Source organism: Poecilia reticulata, chromosome 10 (genome assembly GCF_904066995.2).
Source record: "Poecilia reticulata chromosome 10, P_reticulata-male-v2, whole genome shotgun sequence".
NCBI lineage: Eukaryota > Metazoa > Chordata > Actinopteri > Cyprinodontiformes > Poeciliidae > Poecilia > Poecilia reticulata.
In genome coordinates, this window is record NC_088839.1 from 27,784,035 (window position 1) to 27,808,188 (window position 24,154).

Genomic DNA, 24,154 nt, shown 5'->3' on the forward strand with positions numbered 1-24,154 from the left:
CAGCTGTAAGTGATTAAACACCGATTGGGAGACAACAGTCCGTGGTTTCTGCACAGAAAATGTTCTGAGTCATTAAGTACAGTTACAGTTTGAAACTCATAAAACAACCAACAAATTAAAGCCTGTTAAAAAAAAAAAAGTCTCAATTTCAAATAGTTGCATAAAACATGCCTGCAGTGTTTTGCAATTCCATTTGCATAAATCAAAGCATTTTCTGTTTAAATTTGCTAAAAAAAAAAAAAACTGCTTCCAGCATTTGATGTTTTCTCACCTCCATGCTGAAAATTAGTCATCCAGCAGCAATAATAAATTCTCTGATTAACGCATGTAACATCTGCAAAACAAAACCTAATTTTATCCCTGAATAATGTTTGTTGTCAGATTGTAGCATCTGCTCATAAACTCCGATTTTGTTTGATATTTTTCAAATTTCCTCTAGTTTGTCTTTGAAGGATTTTTTTTGCACTGTGATATTTGATACAATACCGTGATCGAACTTGTGGTGAAAACGCTCTAAAAAAGACATCTCAGTTTTGCACAGTCATTTTCAAATTCATTTAACTTGTTCCTAAAGAAAAATCATGAAAGCTTCTTACATTTTCCCAAACATATTCTACAATATGGATGTTTTTAATAAGTTCAATATCATAAAATAAATGAAGAATTACACCATAGATGTGTGCTTTTTTTAGCTTATCTTCCAAATCTGGACTAAGTTGTTAAGCATTTTAAAACCAGTGAAAGTGTTTCCTGCATTTTTACAGCTATAAATAACAGAAGCGCTTCAAAGATAGAAGGTTATATTGCTCATCTGATTTTTTCTAAAGGTCACAAACTAATTTCCATGCAAAACAAAATGCATTTGTACCATCAGCATGGCAGCAAACTAAAACTTGTCAAACCATATGTTTTTCCATATGGAAATGCTTCGGTCTTTGCCAGGACTGAAAGAGTGGGTGCACATTGTAAATGTCACACAGAGAGAGCAAAACAATTTCAATGCTATGTTGTTACCTTGTCTTAAACTGTTCCAGTTTAAGTAAAAATGAAATCACAGCTTAAACACATTACATGAGCAGCTTCATCTTTGCCACCTGTTATTTTATTCCTGAACCTTCCACCAGTGTATTTCAGTTTTTCACTCCTGCAGGACATCAACCACCACTGCCAAGTGCGACCCAGCCAGTATGTCGCAATAATTGTTTTACACTGTGGATTAAAAATTCTGATAAAATAATGTTATAGTTGCAAATTTACCCAAACAAAATACATGTTCAAATTTAGTTTTGACTTGAAGTCAAAACTAAATTGAGATAAAATAATAAAAAATGTAGATTTTTCTTATCTGTGCACTATAAAACAGACCAAACTTTACCATTTACACTTTACCTACCGCAAAAATACGGTGAACTAATGTAGAATATCCGAGATATTCTATCAATCAGCAATAACTGTACAGGGGTAAAGTAGGTAGTTTAAACACCAACAAAGATCTCCTGCACTGTTCACATGTTTGTCAAACCTTCAGTTAGCAGATTCTAAAATACATCATTTGGCCTTCAAACACATTTAACAGTTATTGAGCGAGACAGCAAATCAGCCGCAAGGCAATCCGTCACCACCTGATGACTTCAGCCTGTCAGGACCGTCAGGTGCTGATTGGTCAGTGGCATCTTTAACCTTTTATTGCGTTTGTTGGGTCTTGTTTTTCCAACTTCACCTGTTAGTAGCATGTGTCATCCATCAGTCACATGCTGGACTGCAGAGAGCTCCCAGTCAATCAGCTTTTGTTTAAATATGAGGCAGACACCGCGTGAAAGACAAGAGGTCAAGAATCAAAGAGTGACAAGGAAGACAAGATGGTACAGCGTGTTGGGAGAGGATGGAGGGTTGGGTGTGAAATTAAAGATGGAAAAGACCAAATATAGTATTTTTTTAATTTACTTGTAGTATTTAATATTTCTAATACTTTCTCTCACAAAGCGCTTCCTCTTTCCCCAATACTCATCCTTAGATCTTCAGTTTTCTGCGCAGCTTCTGGCTTACAGATCACCCCTCCCCCCTGGCCTTGATATGATCAGGTATATTCATTTTACTAAATACTTTTTTTCACTTACTTGTGTAATTTCTTAGACGGCCACTTTTTACTTTTCCTAGAGTAGAAATATGTTGAAGTAGTACTACTGTTATTTGAGTAAAACGTTTGGATACTGTACCCATTCCTGCCCGGTATTCTTCAGTCCAACACACACACACACACACACACACACACACACACACACACACACACACACACACACACACACACACACACACACACACACACACACACACACACACACACACACACACACACACACTCTCTCTCTCTCTCTCTCTCTCTCTCTCTCTTGCACACCTCTTCTTCCATCTCTTCCACTGGTTCTCATAAATAAGAGTGATGGAATAAAAGTTGTTCCGTAGAGTTATGCCAACAGATTTAAAGCAGAGCATGACCTCACCTTCACTCCTCAGCAGCATCTGTCAGCGCGACTTAATGCAGCGCAGGGACAAACTCGTTTCCTTTCAACTTGTTTATCACCTGCAGTCCTGGGTACTGCACGTGGACATCAATCAAAGCATTAAGGCAATATTAAATAAATGATTTATAGATAGACGTGTTACTTTTTTAATGGAAAAACAAAGGAAGTGGAGATGGTTAAGTGAGCCCCAGGTTATTTGATTGTTGTTCCAACATTGATCTCGTCAAATTTGATTGGAGCCTAATCCATATAAATTTTTTAACGCTTGTCTAACCCCTTTGACCACCAGAAGCTGGTTTAAAAAGATGCAAGAGGACCTCATCTGTGATTATGAAAATATATTTAAAAAAAGGAAATCGAAACCGAATTAAAGCAAAAAGGAATGCCTGTTTTAAGGGCGGATGGAGGGGGCGCTGTGTGTGTAATACCTGTCTCATTCCAAACATGTCTGAATACGTATAATGATCAGTATTGTATATTTCTTATTCATACAGATGGGAAACAGATGAGGGGTGGTAGAACAAGTCTTGTCTCACCTCACAGAGTTTTCTACTTCATAAATGAAGTGAAACATTCATTTCCTTTCCATATTTCACAGCTGTATTATATGCCATCACTTTCCAAAGTAGATGGTATATTTTATTTAGTATTTAAGTATTCGAATCTCACAGTAAGTCATAGGTGAAAATAAAGCACAAACCAATGGGCACATCCTCCTAGAGGTTTTGAGCTGTCCATCCTTCTACAGTCTTTTTGCTGACTGAATAGTAGTGGTATCATTTTGCTCATCAGATTTTTATTTGCCAAATAGTTTCTCTCATCCTTAGTGGAATCAATTTACTGACCCTGGCTTGCTTAGCCTGACGTATCTTGAAGTCATACAACCTTCAAACACTTTGACTTATTTTCACTTATAGTTAGACTGTTTTTGGAAACTTTTGGAAGCATAAAACAAACTTCTTTTCTGTCTACAAGCCTGGACTTAGCTGAAGACCCCTGAGTTTAACATACAAATATGTTTTCTTCAGGGGACAAAGAGGCCAATACCACACATTCCCCCTTCCTGAGACAGTCTGTCCTCAAGGCACATTCACTTCTACAGTCAAACATGTCTACACGCATCACCTGAAACCTCCTCAAATGTTGCAAGAGTTGGACTCATAACCTGAACCCAAAAAATCATTATTAGTTTGTTGGCTTGGCCTGTGATGTGGCTCCAGTTAACAGCAGTAAATAAAATGTATGTCATCATTTCTGCTTGTATCTTCACATTGTTTGACTCTAGCACCAGGACCTGCTCTGACTCACCCAGATCAAAAGGCTGAGCATCTCTTCAGGATGTCATTACGTTCTGCAGAGGCCTGCTAAATAACCTACTAATGTGATTCTGGAATGTTGAAATTGGGTCACATTTCATCATTAAAGGACACTGGCGCCTATGGACCAGAGCTCAACACTGTGGTGTAGTTCATGAGTGAAGTGTCAATACAGTACAACATTACATAACACCCACATTTTAGATAAATTATGAAGTTTGTTCTCAACTGATAAAACAACAGCAAGAACTAGTTTGGATGTACACAGGCCGAGACACACCTTAAAGCCAAGTTATTACATAATTTCTCTATCATGAAATTTCTGCTTCCCTCTTCTTTGTATTGTAGGCAGTTAATGTTCATCTATATAAACTACTATATGATGTGCATGACAAAAAATGATGAACCTCATGTGAAAGTCATGTGACTTGTTGCTTCCAGCATTTGTTGATGTAGTAAAGTGGACTTACACTGATCATGCACAGCAGTATGACCATCCACTCAGTGGCATGTTGGTTCCCTATATACTCCCACAAAACCAGTCGAACCCATTGAAGCACTGACTTTACTAGATCCTGGGATTTGTGCTGTGGTATCTGGAAGCAAGCTTTTAGCAGTAGATCCTTTAAGTCCTGTAAGCTGTGGGAGGGGTCATCCACAGATTGGTGTTTGTGCAGCAGAACCCATTGATGACTGATTGGATTGAATTTTAGAGAGTTTAGAAGCCAAGTCAACACATGAGATTACTTATCCTCCATCAAACTATTAACAAACAATTATTTGTTTTGGATGCTTTACAGTTACAATAGTGGCCTCATGTAAGGGTTTGAGTAAGTTTGGTAAGTGCCAAGTTGTTTAAAACTACATTCCCATTGGAGGATAAGACCTTTTTAGAACGTCTTAACATGGTTAACAACTTGGCACTTGTCAAACTCACTGAAATCCTTACACATTTACACATGTCCCCTTTTAGAACACAAATTTTAAGCAAGATGTTCACCTGCTGCTAAGTATATACCACTCACTAACAGGTGCCATGATGAAGGGATAGTCAGGGTTATTCACTTCACCTGTCAGAAGTCATCATGTCATGCTTAATTGGTGTAAGTAAACAGTGGTGTTCTGTTTAAAAGTTGCCAAGTACCTGGTTTAAGCCCATCTATCTACCTTAATGAGGAGTTTGTTCAAAATAGAACCAGTTGCATTTTTTGTTTTCAGACCAAAATGTGGAGTAAGGAGCAAATGATCAGTCAGCCGATAATTTAGACGTATTTGTGTTGCTCTTTTTTTGGTTTCCATTGTTAACCATATATGAGGATTCTCAATCTCAGCTATACCTATCAGCATCATCACTGTTACACGTGACACTATATTCATCTGTTTGTATGCACCAACCTTACCGCAAATTTGCGGACATACTTGTAAAGTTTGAAGGCCTTTTATATCATTGCTTTAAATGAGCTCACAGGCAAACAAACAAATTTTTGAAATGTGGTCATTGGAAATGATTGACTTTAAATGTTTATGTGATGTAACTGAAGTGCATGTGTACTCCTGGATTTAAATTGGTTGGATTTATTTATTGTTTTTTTTTTAACAAAGGAGCAAGAATGTTTGGATCTTGTGATGGTGGAATAGAGACATCAGACATACTGAGGCCTCTTTTAACAGCAATTTGTTCCGGTCTGTCATGTTGAAGAGAGACTACAGGTTGTGTTTCCCTTCGGTCATCAGATATGATCACATTCCAAGGATGATTGGTTGCAGAGACTCTCATCATTATGTGGTTCAGCAAAGCTTGCCTACCCGAACATGAGTGGACTGCTAAGGTGCTGCCACTACTTTGCTTGAAAGGACAACAAAGATAATTTCCCTTCAGTCTTCTTAGATCACAGAGAGATGGCCAGAAGGTATTCAAGTCCAACATAAATTATTATTTTTTGAAATGGCTAGCACTGCATGGAGCAACAAGCAGAATTTGATTTAGAGTCGTTGTTTGACCACCATTAACAGTGTTTCACTACATATTTGGCGGAATCAACGAGAGGGAGCCAACTTTAATGGTTTCTGATTAAAAGCAGTCATTAAATATTAGCTAGTACTTGCTTACATTTATTTGTGAACAAACTAAGCTCAAACATGAAGAGATTAAATTCATAACATCAGACTGTGTCTATGTTAACAACATCAAACATTTAAGGTTTTCCTAGGTGCTTTTACAAGCTAAAACTTACTAATTCTTTTAAATATTAACTGTAAATTTTAATTAATCTACGCTCATAAAATATAAAAAACTATCAGTCAGAGCTATGGTCTGTGTTAAAATGCAAGTATTTCCTGATACATTTACATTGAATATGATTAAAAAATGACATATGGCGTTCCCCAAGGCTTCATATTGGGGCCCCTCCTGTTTAATATCTACATGCTCCCATTAGCTCAGGCCATATCAAATAATTAATAATTACACAGCTTTACATTACAATGTCACCAGGGGACTATGAACCCATTCAAGCTTTGAGTAGATGCATGAAACAAATCATTGTGTGGATTACAAAATGACAACCAAGAGTCAGCACACAGCTTCAGTTGTCATGGCTAGAAACAACTGACCAAGCCCCAAATCTGGGTGTAATCATGCAGAGAATATTTTATATTTTACTGTAATTTACTCTTTTATGCTTTTAATATGTAAAGGACTTTGAATTGCTAAAATGTTAGATACAAACAAACTTGCCAAGCCTTAGCTGTGGCTGGTGGACTTGTGCTTCTGGACTACAGCAGCTGCCATCAACTCTTATTTTATTGCTACTAGAATAAGATGCAACTAAGTCCAGTGCAACCAACAAGTTATTCAAGCATTCACATATTTATCAGGTCAAAATGTGACACTATATGAACAAACTAAGGTCAAACATGTAGCTTGGTTTTATAAAATGCCTATAAATGTTTAGAAATAATTTACGATGTCCTATAGCTTTTTGGATATAAACTGGTTTTCAAAGAAACATTCAATAGTCCTTTAGAAAATGTTTACCGACAAGACATTGAGCTCTGCTCTCTTCCGCCTTTAAAATTTCACCAAATAGAAGTTTTCAAATCATCACCAATCGCTTGGTTCAGTCAGAGCTTTGCTCTTTAAGTGGATTCTCACTGAATTATAAAAGCATCTCTGAACAAAGAAAAGATTTCTGCTCTGTCCGCCAAGGACACAGCTGAATGTCCTACAAATACGAGATGAGCTCACAGCAAGTAGCACCACTTAGAGTCCTGTGTTAATTCCATCAGTCTGCATCTCTGGAGGATTTTATACAACTTAAATCAACTGGGAAAAAACTGGAAGAAAGAAAAAGTCTCAGCAACTGATTAAGTTGTAAAAGAAAAATCTTAAATTTGAATCTAAAATTGGGTTTATGAATTGAGGAATGAGTAGATCAATTTAAGGTTCTTAAAAAAAGCTATAGACATATATACTAACCTTAAACATTAACTAGAAAAAATAGCACAAGCTACAGAACCTCAAGTGAAAGATTTAAAGTGTCTCTCTATTGCATGTCATTAAAAAAAATATAAAAATCTGTCTTTCATACTGTGACTCATTCCAAACAAATTATTGATATTTATAAAATGTACTCTTGGATGGATAGATTCATGCAATAGCAGAATAACCCTGAGCTCCAGCTATGGATGTAGCATGTGTCTCCTCTGTGCTCGGACTAAAATGTCACTGTGGCTCAGGTGGAAAGGTTTAAGCCATCGACCCGAGGCTATAGCTTGCTCTGTCAGTCAGGCTTCCAGTCAATCATGGCTTCCAGGTATGAAAGTGGCCATGGACTACTTAAAACTGCTGCCTCCATCTCTTTCTTTCTCCTATGAACAGCAGAATATATTCAGCTGACGAATTGGAAGTTGGATTATTAGTCTATGAGTGCTGGGAGGCTGCACTGTGGTGCTGCGCTACATTGTGAAAATTCAATCAAGTGCCTCAGTACACCTTTAGAGTTGTGAATACAGTACTGGGGAATGCAGATGGAGGGATCGCCAAACGACCTGTGAGCTCCAGAGGTCAGGAGACGATACGTGAGAGGAAAGAGCATTGAGTTGAAAAAGTACATTTAAAATTTATGCGATGCCTTTATTTACTGCGCCAACAATGTTTAAATAAAAGCTTCTTCAATGCTTTGTCCAATTACCCTGCTGCACCAACAAAAGCAGAATTATCTAAATAAACTTATGATGTAGGATATAAAAAGTCAAGCACTATGAAGAAGGAAAGAATGCCATTGTTAAAAAAGACATGACCTTTGGCCTACAATATTATTAAAGTTACTGACAGAAAGAGTAGTGAGATTTTTTTCAGTCTTGGAAATTATACAATTTTAACACAACATCTCCATCTAGTGCTTAAAATAAAAAAAAAATCTAACATGTTTAGAAATTGAAGGACATTTAAAATAAATGTGCATTTTGAAGTTTACATTTAAAGTTATGATTATAATTTTATTTCAGTTTAATTGATCATGATATGCAAGCAAAAATAAATTAAACATTTTTAATCACAAAACAGTTTGGCGAGGGAATGATCTAATATTGGCTTTCTATTATCGGATGAAAATGGTTTGAAATTACTTTTCAACTTGATTGAATTTGACTCTTATTGTACCGAATGTGATGCTACTAAAACTTATTGATTTAAAAAATGGATTTGAATTCAACTTGTTTACATGAAGATGGCTCTGAGATGACTTTAAAGAAAATATGGCTCTATACAAACAAACCGAATTCAATTAAAAACCAGCTGGTTTCCTTGAAGAACAACTTTCATACTGTCAACTACTCTAGACGTTAAAATACATAGAAAACATTTGCTATAAAAGACATGAAAATGAGAGCCAGACATACAATTTATATACAATAAAATAAACCGGGGAAGGCTCACCACTCTCCAAAACAGAAAAATCAACAGAACTACTGCTTTTTCATGGCACTGTGCATTTAATATTACCAGTTAAATTAGATATATAAACTCAGTTGAAAATTAGCTCACTCATTTTAATCATAAAAAAAGTTTTAAAAACAAAAAGCGGCGTTCTTTGCTTCCTTGCAAAGCTAACCATGTGTTTCTAGAAAACGCAGCTTACTTGACTAGATCCACCATAAAGTTTGCCTAAGCTGCCAGGATAGACATACAAAAAGAAATGAAAAAACTTAAAGAGTTATTTAAAATACTTAAAACACAAAGAAATCATTTTTTCCCCATTTTTATTAATTATTTCTGATGAGTGGAGCCGTTTCAAGTTTCATCACAAACTAAGCTGACATGGCAAGAAAAGTATTTGGAGTCAAAATAAAAGATGCAGACATTATGAGCTTCAACATTCATGAGTGCAACAATAAGCTCTGGTATAGTTATAGCTGCGATTTCATGATTAACACTGTATTAATGAATTCACCATCAACATTGCTGACTGGGGACAATCACATAATGAAGAAAATAGGAAAACAATGAACAACTGGGCTTGACATGTGGCGTCATGGGAGATTAATTTCATAACCGTTTTAAATCAAACACAATCTAAACTCTAAATTAACGTCTTTGCACTTATAAAGGTTTTGCAAAATTTAGAATCCAATCCACAAACCGATGTCATTTCAAGATAAAATAAAAATAAATCAGAAAATCATAGCCAACACACAGCCATACACATTAAATTAACTAAGACAGCTTCCAAGCACAAACCCCCTCATTGTATATCTGTTAGTACAGGCAAACTGAAGAGATCACCAGATGATTGATTATAAATTGACAGCAGCTCAATTTCTCTCTTCATGTATGAACGTTCTGATCAAACACTTTAAAAAAAGATGCTTATTTAACCATCTTTACATTTTCTTCATAGATTAAACCCAAATTCTTTTCAAATACCTTTTTTTTTTTTTAATGTTTCTAGATTACTTTATTTTCCAGCCACTGAGTAAAACATAATTAGAAAGAGCTAGATGTTGTTTCTTTCCGACAGTTTGAAACATAGAAAAATTAGAATTAAGAACTACAGACTTTAAACAGTATCCACCCGTTGACACTTTAAGCGACGATGCATAAAAAAAAAAAAACAAGCATTAAAACACCAGACAGCTACCAAAGTTTGTTCTAACACATGTCCAATGAAACAAAACGTAAACTCAAAACTTCGAAGAGGAAGCCTCAGGGTTCTGGTTTTCAGAAAGAGAATGGCAGTAACACAAAACGCTGAAAACAAATAAAACTTGATCTTCTCACCTTGATCAGGGTCACAGGTCAAACACTTTTATATTTTACTAGATTAAATCCTTTTTGTATTTTGAATGAGTAGTTTTTGTCTGGTAGAGCTTTTCTTTGTAAAAAGAAGTAAAAAACAGTTGGAAGACAAAAATAAATACCTAAATTATGATGTCATTATTAACTTTTGCAGAACAGGTGGCTTAAAAAAGACAAACAGCCTGATATTTTACAGACTGGATTCCATGTTGTTTCAACTTTAACCCTGCAATAAATGAACAAGCACACAAAAATCAGCCTTTAGGGTCACTGAAGATGTCACCGCTTGTCCTCCACCTTCATACCATGATTCACTCGTAATGCAGTGCTTTAAAAGTTATAAACATTTATACAATCTTCAGTAAAAAGTTCACATTGAATGCGCTTCTGCGTTCTGTCATCTGGGAACAGTTCATTCCACAACAAAGCTCCACCTCTGTGACGAGTTTCTCTGCTCAGTAGAACCTCTTGTTTCTCTCCTGTCTCTTCTGGAAAACCACAGCTCCCACCACCGCGCACACGACAATTCCCAGCAGAGCGCACAGCAGGAGCAGGAACACCTTCCAACCTGTGAGGGGCGTGCCCCGGAAGTTTCCAGTAGGATCATCAATGTTGTCTGTGGAAAAACAGGAGAAACAATCCATTTCAATGCACTCTGTGATGTCTTACCGTTAGCTTAAACTTCCACTACTTCCATGTTATCACTGGTTTTGCTTTTATTCTCATCCTTCACTTTCATGTCAGAAATCTCAATTGTTTTCTTTTAATGTTTGTATTATCAGATTAATTGCGTTTCAGTTTTAATTTGCCCTCTGGATGGTTTTGGACAGAAGTTTCTATGCAACTATCACCAACTTATCCACGAATTTGAGGTGAACTGAAAGGATATGGAAGCAGTTCTCCATAAATAAACCAATACTGTATCAGAACTGTTTGTCGCAAAACAAACAGTTCTGATACAACATAAATACTAGAAAAACTACTCCTATCATGATCTGTTTACATTCAGGCAGATTGTTTTCTCTTTAAGCAAAAATGTGAAAAACAAAAAAAGAAAAACTTTTTTTTTCCTACATTCAATTAGATTTTTTAATTAAAAATAGATTTTTTTAATTATACACTACACAAAATTGGAAAAAGGGCATAACCATTGTTTACTTTCTATTTTTCTTGTCTTCTTTTTTTGCAAGTGGCCTGAGCCGGAAGTTCTCTCTGCCCTGCACACACCGTACAAATTTAAGTACTTCCACATTGAAGACATTTTTGAAGCCATTCGGTTATTTGCTATAAAGATCAGTATGAGTATATTATCTGATTAGTGCAAAAGCAAGATGTAGCAGGGAAGTCATCGGCCATTTAGTTCACAATGTAATAACTCAAGTGTTACTTTACTGTATTGTAAAACAGAAAATAATGGATAATAACCTTGACGGAAGCATGTACCTTGGATTCACTTCAATGAGTTATTGGAAAACAGATGCAAGTATTGATTTCTATTTTGCCAAAAATGATGTTTGTTTTGTTTGTTTCTCTGAATTCCTGATCTACCTTTGGGGGACTTGAAAAGGCTGACGCTGGGCTCGATTTTAGTCCAGTCCAAGTTCTCCTCTTCAGGGCTGTGGTCCACCATCAGCTGGTAGAGTTTCATAGAGATGACATCATGATTATCTGGAACAAATGAGCATAAACTGTTAACTATACATTCAAGATTTAAATATGCAATTTCAATAGAATGTCTCCAAACGAAAACCTTGGCAGCACCACAGAATTGCTTTAAAAAGTCAATTAAGTGATACTTATTTTCATTTTTGTGTTCTGACTTTACCTGAGAGATCTCCAGTTGCTGCTGATGCACCGAAGAAATATCCAGTAGGAAGACGAACACCTCCGATGTCGATGCACTCTTTCCACTCGTTCTTGTCGTCCACGTCAACCATCACCTGCAGACATACAGAGACGTAACATTAAATCATTTAGGTATATAAAAAAAGGACATGGTTCAGTGATTTCCCTCATGATGCAATAAGTAAAGATTTTACACTCTGAAACCCAAAAAGCTCAAAATGAAAAGCTGCTGTGGAGATGTCTTTATGTAAGAAAAGTGAGGATCAACTTGGGCATTGAACTGGCATTAGCATGGGAGCCTTATGTAAGCACAAGGCTGCTTTCATGTGTTTGAAGAAATCAGTGGAAGAGAACTATTCTGGAAAAACCCAGAATCTATTCCCTTTATGAAACCATTTCTTGACTTAAAGAAATAAAAAGGAAAACTATACAGAAATAGCCTGGTGAAAATAAAGGTGTAATTCTCTATTATTAGTTTTAAACATGTTGTTTTGTAGCTATGGGACCTGAGAATCTTTTAGATTTTAGATGCGTCTCTGCTTTTGCATATTTGTATCAAATATTTAATATATCTGTAGAACTTGGCTGTGTGTCGAGGAGGCATCCAATCATTTGATTCAGGAATGAACCACAAGGTTTCACTGCTTACCGTCAGTCTTCCTCTGGAGTAGCGGATAGCGAGGTACGTGTCAAAGTCTCTGTTTCTAATGTCAGCTGAGCAGCCTCCCAGCTCCGACGAGCGGCCATCTTTACCGTGATCATAACTCACTGTGCCGTTGTTCACCATGGCCGAGATGTAGGGGAAGGAGCGCTGGTGATTGGACAAATCGTGCAATGTTAAAGAAGTGCTACAGTTAAATTAATAACAAAAATGAGATGCAAATAAATGCAAAATAAATTGTGCAAATGAAACAACTTAAGAGTTCAGGCACTCCTTCACTTATATGCAGCACTGAAAACTGATTCCTGCATGCAAAACTAAGCTAATGGTTTCAGATCTAATTTTGTACCAGGCATAACAAAAAGCTGCTGCAGTTTTTAACTAATTTATCTCGTGACAAAGGACCTTTTTTCAGATTTTATTACAGTTCAACAGAACAATAGTAGATAATTTTCTTTAAGTATATACATAATGAACTTCTTGTAAGTTTTCGATGCTGACATGCTCCACATTCTGACAGCATGCTGCTTTACCAAAAAGAAAGCAAACTCAGCACTGAAACGAGATTAAGAGCATGCCGACAGGAACCACTCACATCCGTCGAATCATCATTAGAGTAAGTATCTATAAAAACAGCCAGCCCGTGGAAGTGAGCATTGTTGGAAAAAACAGGCCCTGCAAAGAAACAAGCGGATCAATCCACAGGAGCCTCACTCTGCACACTTACATCCATTCCATGGAGGTCATTGCGGAAGGTATCCAAAAAAATAGCCAGGCCATGAAACTGATCTTGGTTTCCAAACACAGGGCCTAGGATGGAGGCAGAGATGATGCAAGACATGAGCAGACAACGACACACACTGTGTGAACAGCGAATATGAGAAGAAGCTGTGGCGATGGAAACAGACATCAGGCTATTGTATGATGGAGTCACAATGACAGTGAGGATCATTCAATATGATGGAAAATGATTGGATTTAGATTTTTACATCTAATCTAATTATATATTGTCTATATTCAAGTCTGTATTTTATCATAATTGCAATTCTTTAATGTTCCTTTTCTACCATCAAAACCTCAATGACTTTTTAAACAACTTAAACTATTTATCTTAGCAAAAACACTTCAAGCTATCTTTGTCTCCTATCCAATGAATGGAGACAGGCACCAGACCCCCTGCAGGAATAAACAGGTACAGACGGACGGATGGATGAATTGTACCTGTTTTGCTGTGCCTGACAATCCATCCTGCTTTTAACGTTTTAAAAAGCTATTTTTGGAATGTGGTTTTCCTAAATTTTCTGTGCTAAAAATTTCTATGCTAAAAATAAACCTGCTAAAGCAGGCAAAGAGAAAGGCAAAGCAGCTCAAAGTGACAAAAAAAAAACAAAAGAAAGACAAGTTTTTGATGAAACTATTTTTGTTTTTTAATGATAAAAGTATTACTTCTAAAATAAAGGTCCTACTAGACTTTCCTCTTCAAAACTATATTAGGAAAAAAGTCTGATTTCTAAAATTTTTTAAATCAATTTTAAACTTTGTAGAGCAAAAGCACAGTTGTTTTGTGAATTTCTTTGTATTACTAAATCCAAACATGATTGCAACAAAGACAAAGACCAAATAAAAAAGCTCAGCCACGAGTTTCTTCCACAAAAGACCTCAGCAGAAACGGGGAATGACAGGAAAATGTACCTGGATGCAGTCTGTCCTTCGTGTACCATAGAGCGATGCCATCGCCATGGAGATTCTTCTTTCCTGATCCGTGAACTTTAAACTGCACATGCATCTCCCAGTCCTTCAGGTAACAAGGCTGCAAGGAATTTGCATAAACACTGAAGTGAGAACAAAGACTCAGATCTGCCTGTTCAATGACAATAAAACTGCTTTCAGCAAGTTCCTGTAAAATGTTATTGATAGGCCTTTTAATATTTAGCCAAAACCACATGTTTCAGACACATTTTTGGGTAGATGTTCGACAGATCACTGAGGCCAATAGATTCAAATGTTCATCCATCCATCCATTTTCTTTACACCCTTGTCCCTCAGTGGGTCAGGAGGGTTGCTGGTGCCTCTCCAGCTAACGTTCCGGGCGAGAGGTGGGGTCACCCTGGACAGGTCGCCAATCTGTCGCAGGGCAACACAGAGACACACAGGACACACAACCATGCACACACACACTCACACTTAGGAGCAATTTGGACAGACCAATTAACCTGACAGTCATGTTTTTGGACTGTGGGAGGAAACCGGAGTACCTGGAGAAAACCCACGCATGCACAGGGAGAACATGCAAACTCCATGCAGAAAGACTGGGAATCGAACCCAGAACCACTGTGCAGCCCATTCAAATGTTCAGTCAATTCAAATGGAAAATGTTTTTGTTGGATTTCTACACTAATACAATTATAAGACTTGTGATTTCTGAAGTTTTAGTATTTTAAATCTTTCAATCAACAGGATCAAAATCAACAAAACTCCACTTGTTGCTCTACTTGGTTGGTAGTTTAACTCTGGATTTCGGTTTTTGTGACTCCTCTTCATCAAAGTGTAAAACAAATCATGCAAGTACTTCACTTCAGAGAGCATACGTTATAAACTTTCCTCACCACAGTATTCCATATGGATCCCTGTTTGCTTCGCTCATCTGGAGTAAGGCGGACATATGAGCTCGTCACCAGTGTGCTTCCCCAGAAATCCCACTGATTGCCAACACCTTCAGAAGAAACATGTGAGAACCAAAGAGAAATCAGCAACCCCTGAAGGTGCAGTCTACAACAACATCATCTTTTGAGCCGAAAATCAGAGCTTTTAAATTAATAAATGTGTTTTTTAACCTGCAAGACTATCATGGCATTATAAGCTGAACACAAGTTGCTTCCACAGCAGGTTAATTTGAAGTTTTGATAACATTTCTGGATGTTAAAAACCTAAAATTACCCATTTTTTGTTCATGGAGAAGTTCAACTTCTCTATTATTGGCTTGAATTTATCTCACGATACATGATTGTTATATTCATTCAGGTGAGTTTCTGAGGTGAAATCATTTGTCTTAATGATTATTAATGCCATGAAGAGTTTATGAAAAGAACTAAAGACAAATGTTCATGACTCCGTTTCACTCTCAATGTACACTTACCATTGCCTAAACAAATATGATACAGCTGTAAATCCACAAAGCTACAACAGTTGTACACCAGGAGGTAATACTCAGTGTTATTTTTCTATATAGCCTTACCGAGGCTTTATGCAAGTTGAATGAAACTAAAAGTAGCTAGTTCATTTTATTTTACTAGGTTTTTGTGATTTATTTTTTTATGTGCATTGCTACCTTATATTTTCAGAACTTTAATTACTATTAATTTCCTCGGTGCCAATACAACAATTTGTTTGAGAAAAAAATTAAAAGACAGTTGTGGAATTAAATATACAAACGCATATAGCCATAATATATTAGGAATTGTGTGTCATTCTATAACAGCAATTAGTTGTGTCCATAAAACAAACACTCTGTGTTTGAACTGTGTTTCGATGACTGTTTACATAGTCTGACAGGTGTGCAGACTAGATCCGTGTAGTATGAGGCTTTCACCAGGCACCTACAGGAAACGGCAGGCAGTAATAAAGCTGCTCTTCAAGCTCAGCAGCCTCATTCTTTAGGCTCCTGTTTCAAGTAAAAACCAAAAATCTGCCATAGGAGCAAACAAAAAGCTCTTCACTTAGAGTGAGCATAAATTTCCCCAAAACCTGTTCAGCACATTAAAGCAAAAACAGAATTAGAGGAATAAATTACAAATACATGAAAAATACAACATAAGATGCTGTATAACATTTATTTTAAAAAACTGAATTAGAGCAATAAAATGTAAAACTTAGCTACAACTGCTCTGTTTTTTGGCAGATCTGGCTAATATACAAAAAATTGGAGTATTAAATAAAAGATCTACAGATAAGCTGGGTTAGATTGTCAGTCATCCAGGATGTGACAATCCTAAGTGCTTACGCAGAAGTTTTGATAAAAACATTTCACCTAAAGAAGCCTTTTGAATGAGAGTTTGAAACATACACACACACGTACTTCTTTTTAAGCATTCAGGGTCTACACATGTATAAAAGACAAGTAGCTCAGATAAAAAAAAAAAACAAGTAAACTGCACTTCTATACAGTCTTTCGTGCTACTATTTAAGCCTATGCCTGTTAACTTGACTTCAAAGTTCAAACTAAGACTGCAGAGGATATTTGTTTGAGCAACAGAAAACACGAGTTCGTGTTGTGTTCAGCTATTTTGTGTTGTTGACGTTGCTACGTCTTTATCCACTACCTTATTATTTGACACAGTGGATGTAAAAACATGTTAAAACTGCCAGAAAGATGTTCATTTGAGCAAGAGAGACCACTGGAAACCTTCTGAGACGCGGTGGGAGAAGAAAACAGTCCGACCATCCGGTTGGCTAGCTCCTCTTACCTTGGTAAGGCTTCGTCAGAGAGTGCTCCCTCTTGAGATGCTCCGTGTTTCCGTCCGTTATATCACAACCAACCAGGCAGCAATCCACCAGGAAGAAAATAAATATTGAGCTTAGAAATGTTTTAAATCCACTCATTTTGTCAGAACACCCTCAGGTGGAAGCTCTCACAACTTCGATATCCCAAACTCCTTTCGCTTTTCTCTTCCGACAAGAAACAAGAACACCTCCTCGTTTAGGAACCACGCCTCAGCTCCAAGCGATCATGTTTTTATTTGCTAATCCATGAATTAAAATAGGCTGAAACGTACATTTTATAATGACTAAAACTAATAATTTTTGCAACATTATTTTATTTAAATAATGCCAGAAAATAGTTCAGTTTCAGTTGTTTCTCTACGGAAACTTTAAAAGTCAGGGTGTGCATTTAAGAACCAATCAGAAAGAAGCACATCGCAAATTAGGCCAATCGGAGAAAAGATGTTTTTCACCATTTTCTCCACGAGATGGAGACATAAGATAAAAAACAAAAACCATAAATACGCTCAAGAACAGATTCAGTTTTGCCAGGCGCTTTAGTGCATTTCGCACATCAGCCTTTACATCTGCACAACAACGAGAGCATTTCTCAACCAGTTACACAGTACAAAACATTGATAACCTGCAAAGTTTGTCACTTGCTCAAAATGGATAATAATTAATCAATTCCCGAAAGCAAACATGTCAATAATAGTGTCATTGTCTGCAAAGCAAAAGTCCTACCATGATGTTTGTGAACAAGACAGTCAAATGGCTTGAACATGTTTTTAATACGAAAATTCACTCTTTGTTTTCCTCTTCAAAAAGTCTGATCTTGGTTACACTACCTAAAAATGTTCAAGATACTGTATTTGCACAGCCATTTGAAATCCATACATAAGTTACGCATTACTGTATTGATGGCTGGGTGGACGCTGTTTGCAACTCTGATGTTCAAATCATTGTGCAAATGTAAAGTACAACAAATATGTAAGAAAAACCCCTTAGAGTAAAGCTGTAAACAGCTGCAAACAATATCGCAGTACTGTAAATCAATCTTGTACATCCAAAAAGAAATGTTACACAGAATGAGAACTTGTTTCACATCTTATTAGTGAAAAAAAGTGAGATTTACCTGAGAGGAACGGTTCGATTTGGGAAACATATTTCAGGAAAGAATGCTAAAGAAATGTATAGCATTAGCTTGACAGATTTTTTCAAGCTGTTCAACATTTTTGGCTCAATCAACAAAATGAGGACTTAAAATTTTGTAGTTCAAGACCTTTCAGTTTTTGTAAGTAGATGTAGATTTTGATGGACATGAGCAAATGTCCAAAAGCAGTAGAGAATTATATGGAAACAATTGATGGATGTGCAAAAGCATTTGAATTTTTTTTGGAATGAATAAGAAACTCCCTCTGTGCACATAAGTTGTGGAGGTTAAAGTAACAGTTGTGAGAACATATTGTTCAAATGTTTAACCAAAATAAATAAAAAAACATGACAAAAAAGCAGAAAGGTGTTAACTAAGAAAATCTAAAATGTCTGCAGTCAAGCTATTTAACTTGACTACAGACTTTTTACACCTGAAACATCAGATAAAGACATTGTTAAAATGTCAGTTTTATGTATTTACATAACATTTTTCCATTTTTATATTACAAATGACACAGTGGCATGCTTAAAAATGACCACCTCTAATTTATCTAATAATTCTTTGCCAAGTTTTCATTGACATTGGTGAATTATTTTGTTTGCTGTAGTGTTCATACTTTATCTTATCTAAATGAGAGTTTTATTTTTATTAGTTTTACTGGGTGACTGGTTTCATACATTTGGGTCCTGGTTTGCTATCTGGTTTGGTTCCAGATAGTAAAATACTTAATGAAAAGAATCACCAGCTAAAACAAATTAAATAATACATTATTTTTCTATTTCATCGAGATTATGCTTCCCAAATACAATTAAATACCATTACCCTCCATTATCACAATTACAATCTCAGGTAGGAAAACAAACATGTCAAACTTTGATCGCAACAAATAAACAATAACACGCACACACAAGGAGAGTCCAGGACTGCCTCATTAATGTATACCCACAGGGAAAAGGCAAAACAACACATAAATCCTGATGACGCAAACAGTAGAAAGTTGGTTGAGACTGAGGTCAATTGATTGAGCAGGCCGACCTTAAATTTCCTCTATCTGGCTCTGCCTTTGACTGAACCATAAATGTCACTGCAGCTTCACCGTCATCTCTGAGTCACCAGTCTGAAGGAAAACTGAGCATTTAACAGCACAGTATCCTGATTTTATTGGACAGAACCCTTTAGGAAATCAGATATATGACAAGAAGCTCACCGACAGGTTTCTTTAAATGATGCAGATTAACTGTGGTGTAAAAACTCTCCTTCCCCATCAGCATCTTGGTGCTATGCAACATGAGTCAAAAAGTAGCAAAGGAGCATTAAGAGTCTGCATCAGTTTGAACACAGATTGCAGAATATATTATTCTGTAAAAGATATTTTTATATAGCACACTGTAAAACTGGGCAGAGATTTTACATCTAAAACAGTTTGCAGCTCAAAATGTTCAGCAGATTTCACAGCAGCTCTAGTGCTTGTAAAGTTTTGATGAACTAGTTCCTCACACACACACACATGCATGCACACACACGCACGCACGCACACGCACACACACACACACACACACACACACACACACACACACACACACACACACACACACACGCACGCACCCACACACACACGCACACACACACACACACACACACACACACACACACACACACACACACACACCCACACACACACACACACCCACACACACACACACACACACACAGACACCTGCTCATTTATATGAACAGCAAGAAACTCTGAATGAAAACACAGTACCTGCAGACGTTTTCCACGTTTTCCACATTTTATCAAATTACAACCAAAACTTTTTGATAGTATTTTGTGTGATAGACCAACATGCATTAATTCAATCTCATTATTGATCCAGCTATTATGTGAGACCTAAGAATTTTGTTAGAGACCATTAGTAAACAAACTGCATCACTAAAGATTACAGAGAAGAGAAGTCAGTTTATGGATTTTAATTGGTGAAAAGTTTAAAGCCGACCACACACACCACACACACACACAAACCCACTTTCTCCCTGATCTCTTTACTTCACAATGAACTGCGAGAAAGCAGGTGTTCATACAACTTTTGACGGGAACCTATTCTGTTCCCGTGGGCAAACTCCACCCACACTGAGTGGACACTCAGTAGAAGTGGGGGAAAACAAAAATACTCTCTGCAGGACTCATTTATCTTGATTTTAATTGGCGGGTCAATTTGACCCGGAACAGTATGTGTGTCTCAAGTTCAATTATAAAGATCACCCATTGAAAATTTTTTTTAAATGTAATATAAAAAAATTTACCAAAGATCACTTTTAAGGAAATTATTGTTTTTTTGTGTCTAGGTTTTTTTCAGTGGACATAACAAATATAAATTCCATTTTTATGTCCAAATGAGTAATTGAGTAAGTTGTCGTCATTAATCCTTAATTTCTGAGAAATAAAAAAACATAATTGCACAAATATTGATTGAGATGGTTAGTATTAGAGTTAATAATCAGATAAAAAAATGTTTTGGAGGAATTATTTGGTTTCTGACACTATTGCATGATAAAACTCTCCCCGGGTCAAATTGACCCACAAACATTATTGCTGTACCTCAGAAACGAACATAATAGGAGGTTAAGCAGAAGTGAGGAGAAGCCTCGTAGCTTTAATGTTTTTAAATCCATCTGTAAAAGCTGTTGGAGTTTAACTCCCATGATTGAGCCCAGGATAAAATGCAAAGAGCACTCTGAATTTACTGTCAAGACAAATAGAGGACATGTTTTGAATCACAAAAAAGAAAGAAATGGACAGACGGACGGATGGACGGACGGACAGACGGACGGATGGAGGGAGGGATGGATGAACGGATGGATGGATGAACATGTGGATGGCGTCCATTCTTGCACATGGGCCTTCCCAAGTCAGCTATGGGATGTAATAGTTTCTCCAGTGGGAATGTGCTGATCCCCTAGGGCTCTTCTCAGTGGGACATTCAAAGCAGTTCCTCCTGGGAGTCATCTAAAAGGAATCCCTACCAGATGCTGGAACATCCTCAACTGGCTGTCATACAACTGGGACAATCCCACAACCGCACGAACAAAATCCTCCCATATTTGTTATCCTGTTTGTTCAGCAATGAAAAATAGCTCATTACCATGTGAGGATTAGAACATAAATCAAACAGTAGCATGGCAGATTGTTTACTTTGGCTTATATTTCCTTTATTGATTCTGACTTATCTTTGTTGCAACATGGCAGGAGCCTGGAGAAGTCTGTAACTTCATATGGTATCTGACATGGCTTGTCCAAGCTTCAGACAGAAAACTAATTGCTATGGTTTTCCAGCAGCATTGACTCTTCCATTTGTAGACACTTTTGTTGCAGGGTCTGTATTCATAAAGCTTTGTAACAGTCAGCAGAGATTCAAACTATTTTTGGGTGCATCTCTGAAAATAAATTACCATTTATTCCAGAGGGTCATTTCAATTTTTCTTAATTTTAGACTGTATTGTCCTCAATACTGCAAATATCATTGAGGAGTTGCAGCAATTTCTTTGCATATATGCAGATTTGTTATCATTTCAGAGAGTCTGGAAACGCTCATCATATATCTGTCAAGCTCTATACTTCTCTAATCGTTTCCCATTGAATCTGGCAACCTTTGGTCCAGACCTGATAGTACCATATGCAGGCCTACGGCCACTTTTGTCCACTCTGTATTTCCCATGAAATGACCCTGACTTGTTGTTGGGTTTTGCGTCTGATTTGAACCCTGGTACATCTGTGTAAACAGACTGGTACATTTTGATGTGGATCATAGGGAACCAGATGGTTTTGTGGCTCAGTGAGCTTGCACGTCCAACATGCCCTTGTACTTATATTCAGTCTGCTAGTGGCAGAGGACATACTGGTGAGATACTGTCTCTAAATATCTGGTACATGTATGGGAACAAATCGGCCAATCGATTGGATCTAGTCCTGAATATTGAAACCCAATTATCAAAAAGTGAGAAAACATGCTTAACATGGAAAACACTGATAAAGAAACAACTTTATTTGTTTTTGCAGTAGCATAATTTTACGCTTAATCTCATGTTAAGAAATATGTCTTTTCATAGTCAATCCTGTGAACCACAATTATTTCCAGTCTTGCACTGAATAATTTGCACAAGCCCTTTTGCCAGAATGGCAGAACTTGGTCAATTTATATAACGTCTGACAGTTTTGGAGCTTTCTCAGTCATGCACCAGAAATGGCACAGATAGGATGTTTCATTAGATGTCGGATTAACCATTTTAATGTTGATTTGGTTTGTTGAATGATCCAAACGACACATATACAGTTTAATTTAATTCAAAATGTCATGGTGTTTTACAATTTTGTGTTTAAATAAATATCACACATGTGCATGTCACCAAGGTTAAAAACCCTCAATTACTACTGATGATCAGTGATCAAATAAAATCCTGTCATTAAGCTTCACATTTAGTGCAATGTCCAATGTCACTAAATTACGCCTGCATCAGACATATGTTTGTAATTTCTCTCTTTTAAAGTGTAATTTATGTGTCTGTGAGAGTTTTTCATTCTCTCAGCCCTGAAGGCTCGCAGAGCCATGGAAAATCTTTTCAGGCCAAATCAATTCTCTGACCTATTAGGGATAAATATTGATTGGGCCCCGGAGAATTAAAGATTGGTGTCAATTTGATGGGTCTGCAGGGATGGTTATTCTGTGACTCGCTCACTCCGTTTATGTCTGAGTGAACTGGCAATCATGCAACACAATTGAGTCGATAAAGAACGATGGAAAAGCAAAAATATATTTATATTTCTGATATAAATTAAACAGTGAGTTGACAGGCCTTTTTTTGAGCTGTTGATGTCAGTTTCTGTGGCCTCTTCATGATTTAGTTTAATTTTAATGCTGTCAGTCATGTCTAAATCAGCAGACAACCCCATTAATGTGCAGTCAACATCTTTTTTTAGAACACTTCTCTTTGCAAGAAGAAAAAAAATTGGGGAAATTGTGATTACAGTCCATTTAAAACTCATTAAGACACCCACTGCTACCGCCAGTCAGTGCACTGATCAGCAGCTAAAACACTAGGAAACATGTCTGAGATTGTTTTAAAAACAAAAGACTGCTTATGAGCATACTTTGAGTTTATGTGGGAGTTCTGAGGAGGAAGCAAATGTATTTAAATGTTATTTTAAAATAGATTTGATTATAAAACGTCTGCTCTGATACAACAACATATCTTGAGATTGCTTTTTTTACTGTTTCCAGCTACTGAGAGAAAATAATAAATCGTTGCTTTAAAATGAAATCTGAGTTGTGGTACATTGACTTTGACAACTTTACTTCAGTTGTGGCAGTTTGGAAATATAAGGCCAGGAGACCCTCCTCAGTGTCTCAAATGAGCTAAAAGAAAAAGTTCATAGAAAGAAATATGTATTTTAAAGGTTGTGTTGCATATTTGGTGCTGCCATGAGGTTCAGTTCAATTCAATTTGGTTTGGGAAGCTAGTGACAGGAATCCATATGTGCAATATGGGCATTTTCCCAGAACGACACATGGCACTACATATCAACTTACCTTGGATCAGATATAAGATGTTTCCTGTTGGAAAAACTGTTGACTAATACTAGAGTTAAAACTCCAGCCCTTAATATTTTAACCTGACTTGAATAACAACACAAAAAGCATTGGAATATATACATATATATGTCTAAACTCCATTAATATTTTCAAGATTTTTAGAATATTGAGCAAAAGTATTGAGTGAGTCTTTATTCCTTTAATAAAATCTAAAACACTTTCAACAAGATAAAAAAAAACACTCTGTTTAAGATCACTTTAAACTTAAAGGACAGATAATTCTGAAAAA

At 36.6% G+C, this 24,154-nt stretch overlaps 1 protein-coding gene across 2 annotated transcripts; it reads right to left on the reverse strand.

The window, feature by feature from the left end:
- Positions 1–9,083: 9,083 nt before the first annotated feature.
- On the reverse strand, positions 9,084–17,323 carry lman2 (lectin, mannose-binding 2). 2 transcript variants are annotated; one of them, XM_008420848.3, is made up of 8 exons: positions 17,106–17,323; positions 15,249–15,355; positions 14,335–14,452; positions 13,238–13,317; positions 12,631–12,792; positions 11,962–12,076; positions 11,685–11,804; positions 9,084–10,752 (listed from the first exon to the last, which is right to left on the reverse strand). In XM_008420848.3, the coding sequence occupies exons 1-8, from the start codon at positions 17,239–17,241 to the stop codon at positions 10,592–10,594; spliced, it is 999 nt and encodes a 332-aa protein (XP_008419070.1). In that variant the 5' UTR covers positions 17,242–17,323; the 3' UTR covers positions 9,084–10,591. The 2 variants fall into 2 exon arrangements, with proteins under 2 accessions (XP_008419070.1, XP_008419069.1); XM_008420847.3 differs by lacking the exon at positions 13,238–13,317 and adding an exon at positions 13,370–13,452 and having other exon boundaries at positions 17,106–17,322.
- Between the last annotated feature and the right edge of the window lie 6,831 nt (positions 17,324–24,154).